The sequence below is a fragment of the Montipora foliosa genome, chromosome 12 (assembly GCF_036669935.1).
Source record: "Montipora foliosa isolate CH-2021 chromosome 12, ASM3666993v2, whole genome shotgun sequence".
NCBI lineage: Eukaryota > Metazoa > Cnidaria > Anthozoa > Scleractinia > Acroporidae > Montipora > Montipora foliosa.
The window spans coordinates 13,544,431-13,549,963 of record NC_090880.1 but is presented as its reverse complement, the minus strand read 5'-3'; the positions used below and the strand labels follow the sequence as shown (position 1 = coordinate 13,549,963).

General features: G+C 39.9%; 1 protein-coding gene and 1 pseudogene across 1 annotated transcript; one reads left to right on the top strand and one right to left on the bottom strand.

Annotated features, from left to right (window-relative positions):
- The window catches only part of LOC137980807 (uncharacterized), a 2,865-nt pseudogene extending 624 nt beyond the window's left edge, over nucleotides 1–2,241 (top strand).
- A 296-nt stretch (nucleotides 2,242–2,537) lies between these two features.
- Nucleotides 2,538–4,851, bottom strand: LOC137980806 (uncharacterized). The gene has a single exon (XM_068828225.1). The coding sequence runs from the start codon at nucleotides 4,849–4,851 to the stop codon at nucleotides 3,316–3,318; it is 1,536 nt and encodes a 511-aa protein (XP_068684326.1). The 3' UTR covers nucleotides 2,538–3,315.
- Nucleotides 4,852–5,533: the final 682 nt, after the last annotated feature.

Below are 5,533 nucleotides of genomic sequence, written 5' to 3'. Positions count from 1 at the left end.
AAACTAAAAGCCGACCTCGATAAGTCCATTGAAACGGTTGCTTTCCCTGCTGTTGATTCAAGTCCACCATCTCACACTTCCACACCTAAACGTCCAGAAGTGAAAATGTCATCATCACTAGAACCTTCTGCTGAAGAAATGGATGCTTTTTATCACTCTTTGAGTGAATGCAAAATTAAACCAGTGTGTTTAAGTTTAATTCACCCATTTGCTGATTCATTTATTTCAAGTACTAGAAACATTAAGGCGGTGACAGACTTGTTTGATACCAAGTATCTAGAGCTTTCATATACTGATCTTCTAAAGGAGTGTAATAAAGTACAATTGAACCTATCTGATGAAGATATTAAGTCAATCGAAAGGGAAACTGTAGATCAGGCCAAAGGAAGTGCTTTTTTTAGAAACAGGGCTGGAAGAGTGGGGGCTTCCAAATGCCGTGCAGCCAGTCATACAGATCCTTCACAGCCCTCCCAGTCTCTGGTCAAAGCTATTTGTTATCCAGATATTTTTCGCTTTTCCACAGCAGCCACAAGACATGGATGCAAACATGAGGATATTGCCATCGCAGAATATGAAAAAATAATGCGAAAAACTCACGCTAACTTTGTTGTAACTAAATGTGGAACAATTATAAACAAGAAGTACCAATTTTTACATGCCACTCCAGATTTTCTCTGTGAATGTGATTGCTGTGGACAGGGATGTGGCGAAGTCAAGTGCCCTTACTGCATAGATGGAGTTGACTTTGACAGCTATGTGCAAAAGAAATCTTCCTGTTTGCAGAAAAATGAATCTTGTCTCCAACTCAAAAGAGATCATGACTATTATTACCAAGCACAACAACAAATCCATACAAGTGGGAGAGGATATTTAGATTTTATTGTGTTTGCCTCAGATGGGCAAACATCAAAATTTTTCTTGGAAAGACTTGCTCCAGACATGAAACACTGGGAAACACAAATTCCCAAACTAGCAACTTTCTGGAGAATTTGCATATTACCAGAAATATTGGGAAGATGGTATACCAGAAAGATGGATTTAAAAGCCCAGCTTTCCCCAGAAGAAGTCGCAAAACCTGGTGACTGTTACTGCAGGGAAACAACTAGTGAAGCACCGATAACATGTGCCAACCACACATGCAAAATATCCAGATTTCATCCATCCTGTTTGGGTATCAAGAATGTAACAGTTCCAAAAATATGGTACTGCCCTCATTGTAGAAAGTTGCCTCAATTTACCAGGGCAAAAAGCAAGAAATTGCCTGAAATGAAGGATCAGTTCCTAAGTGAGGCAACAAAACTTGCAAGTATCTGCACATGTCAAAAAAAAGCACAGGCAAATGATAAACTGCTGAAATGTCATAATGAACAGTGCCCAAATGGTAATTTTTTTCATCTGTCATGCATGTCTTACAAACGTTATCCAAGCAATGCAAGAACAACCTGGCTTTGCTATAACTGTAAGATTACAGTACCTAAAAGTAGACCATCAACACCAGCTCAAGGGGATTCTGATTTGGTCGAAGAACTGGCTGGAACACCCGATAATGTAATGTCAGCCCCTATTATTAATGATTCAAGCTCCCAAAGTGATAATGATTTGAAGGCAGATTCACCTGCAACACCAATCAACATTGGTGCAAACACCCAACAGGATAGTGATGTTTTGTTTGTCAAAGAAACTGTCAACACAAATGTTAATAAGACAGGTTCACTAGGGAATCTGACTGATAGAGAATTTGCATTGATAGAGGATACACATGGCTGGTTAGACTGTTCTATAATCCACCAGGCACAAATCTACCTCAAACAGTTAAATCCGAACATTGAAGGATTTCAAAGGCCAACACTTGGTCCAATAAGAGCCTTTGACATTATCAGTGGTGAATTCATACAGATTTTGAACACTGGAGGTAACCACTGGGTATGTTTAAGTTCCATTGGTTGCTCCAGTGGCCATGTTAATTTATATGACAGTTTTTTTCATGATGTTGTCTGTGACGACATTGAGGAACAGGCAAGAAGTCTACTCGGACAGGAATTCAGGGGAATTAATGTTGTCCCTATTCAGCAGCAACTAAATGGATCTGACTGTGGGGTATTTGCTATAGCATTTGCTACGAGCCTTGTTTTTATGCAAGAGCCCTTGAGTATTCAATTTGATATCCCGAAGATGCGTCCTCACCTTTCAAGATGTTTGAGGTCCAATAGAATGGAACTTTTTCCAACTATTGATATTTAAAAGATTACCGGTAAATCCCAGTAGAGAACTTATTTTAAGGTAGAAAGAAAGGACCCAGTTATCTTGAGAGGCATTTTTTCATTCTGTACTAAAGGGATGTGTGGAATAAGGCCCCAATTACAAATGACGCCTGATATTAATACATGTACTAAATTCTCCCTTTGATTATTAAGCATAAAACAAGACAAATTGGAAGGAGAATCTAGCAGTTCATCAGGAGGAACTTGAGGCTTCATTCCAAAGAGCTAGAAATATTGTTGTAATTATTTACTGCCTCTCCAACCCAGTGTTAGATATTAAAGGAGGACCCTTATCCATGGATAAAAATATCATTTATTACTAAGGCTCACCATTATTCTCTACAGGATCAGAAAATTTGATCGAAACAGTGTCAAATATCTGTGTGGGAGGCTAATATGAACCTTGCAATATATATATTTGTATGAAAGAAAGCTACATTATTAAAATTATACAATAAAAACCTGCTGAAGCTTGTGACAAGGGTGAATCATTACCACGTAAGAAATGTTTACATTTTCTCGATAATCCTTATTCTTTTCAACCATTAAGTCGTGAGTTTACAGTCAAGGTTGGTCACATGGGCCGGGTTGTTCGAAGCTGAGTTAAGATAACCCAGGGTTAGTGCGAAACACAGACATTAAAGCTTAAAAAGTAAATTCAGTTTAATTGTTTTTGTCAACAAGTAGATGATTAGATGCTCTTGAAAAGAACAGAGAAAATAACCTGAGAAAATCCTTTTGAATAAAAGAAAAATAAACTGGGGTTAGAATTTAACCCCGGGTTAGTGCTAACTGGCATTCAAACAACTGGGCCCTGAAACTCATCTTGCTTGAATGGATTTGCAGGTGACTCCCCATAGAGCTGCAGTGTTTTTAATCACCCTTTTTTCATGCATATCACTTTTCAGGCTTAAGTAACAACAACTACAATTCTATTTAACAAGCTTGCTACACTTCTTGGCTAAGTATTTAGGTGTACTGTAAATGGACTGGGGCTCAGGCAAGACGTATGGCTAATTCAGACAACTTGATGAGTTATTACCTATTAAAGAAATCAATCAAAACTCACAATAGGAGGACAGAGGTTAACAAGGGCAGCACAAACTCGAATTATCTTGTCAATCAGTGGGGCTTTGCTCTTGTCCTCACATGCTAAGTAGTCAGTTGACAGAGTACTTTGTAAGATTGTGTACTTTTGTCTCAGAATTCCAATAACTCTCTCCACGTGAATTCTGACATTGGCGATTTTACGTGTCTTTTCTACATCAACTGGATCCAGCTGTTGTTTGCCCCTGGTAAATGCAGGGACGTTCAGTTCTGCCTGGTGAAACCACACCTGCTCGTGGACAGTGAAACCTCTGTCTGCAAGGACAAGATCCCCAGGAAGTAAATTTTTTAAAAAGCCACAGTTCTCTGTAAGAAATTTGTCCGATGTGCGGCCCCCCCAGGCCTCGCTTACAAATGATATTGTTCCCTGTGGTGTTATCCCAATTAACACTTTTGCAGTGTTATGGTGTTTGTAGTTCGAAAAGGTCTGTGCTCTTGCTAACAGATTGGATGGCCTATCAATAAATATCTCGAAACAGTCAATGATCACACTTGTCTTTAGACCAAAAGAATCAATGAAACATTTTGGCATTGTTCTTTGAAGCTGTTCCCGACTTGGCCAGGAAATTAAAGGAGATAAACGAACATCCATGACAGTTAACCAGGTGACAATAATGCGAGAAACAACAGTTCTAGAAACACCAAAATGATAAGCAAGATCTTGGTGTGGGACGGCCAGCCGTAGTTTTATCAACACCAGAACAAACTCCTGAAATTTACTCAATGACAGGGAGCGTCTGTTGACATGTGGAGATACAAAGGAGAATGTTTTCATTAAAACTTTTCTCGAGGGTAACCCAGTGTAAAAGCAAACTTTACCGTCATCTCCCTCAAAAGATTCCTGTTCAAATACGGTCGATTTTTCTGGCATCCAAGGTTTAGGCGTTCGAAACATGTAATCACACTGCTCGGTTTGCGTTGACCGTGATTGCGTGAGTTCGCTTGGCTCAGATTGCGTGGCCATGTTGTTCCCCTCTTCCTCCTCCTCTGGAACCTTTGCCAAATCTTCTTCATCTTGAGCCACGAAAGACATATCCCTGATTCTATCGCCATGGGCTTCTGGTTCATCTTCCCTGGACATTTTTCCTTTAACAGCCTGATCCTGTTCTTCACGCTCCCTCTCGCGTTTACGTCTTTCCCTTATTCTCTGGGCTCTTTCTTGTTGTTTCTCTTGTTGGTCTGAACTCTTTAACTTGCTGTGGCCCAAATGCAAGCTAGGCACCCAGTCTAGATTGAATTTATCCCAGAGGGAAGCTGCTTTTCCAGAGTGAAAATGAATTCCACAAACACGGTCGTTCTCAAGCTTGCTTTCCGTCAAGTCATCACGACTTATGGCCGCTAACCATCTAGTTCGCCGTTCATTCGACAAAATTTCCGTCTCCTCGCCATGACTAGTAATAACTTTAGGCACCCTACAAAAACTAAGGTCTGGACGTCTCTTTTTATCGTTGGAACATCCAACGATTAGACAAAATGAAGGCATCGCTACACGACGCAAGGAGTCGCGTGACAGATTTCACTCCTCCAATATGGCGGAAGCAACTTTTCACCTACGTCATAATCATGTGACTGCACAGACACTATAGTAGCTAAGTAATTAAGTAATTCTTAATCCAAGTAAATTAACAGCATCAGACTTTAAATATGGAGATTCTGCCGACAGTTGAAAAATTTCATATATATATATTTTTTTACCCTAGGGACCCCCTTTGCTTTTTCCGAAAAATTGAAAAGTTCAAAAATTCGCCAAGACGGCTGCCGGTCCCTTGGAAAGACAATGAAAAATTCTACAACTTTGGCAACTTTGTACGCAAGAACGTGGTGCATTTGCCGCTTGCTATTTTGTGCTTTGCTAAAAGGTCCTTTCATCTTTCGGTGGGTGTAATCCCCAGGTCGCAGGTCGTGTTATAAAAGTGGGGAAGATTTCCCAGACTTTGGCAAATGAATGCTTTGTCAACAGGTCGGCTGACCAAATACACTACATACCGAGCACTTTTTTCCTTGCCGTAACAAGTGAAGGTTGCGCTTTTTGTGCACTGAAGTCTATGGATTCGCTGAACTATGAGGTAAGACTAGAAAGTTGTAAACGATAAATTTGTTAGAGATTACCTGAACTCCATCATTTAGTTATCAAGTCCAGATTTACTTGTGTCTCAGTTTGATAT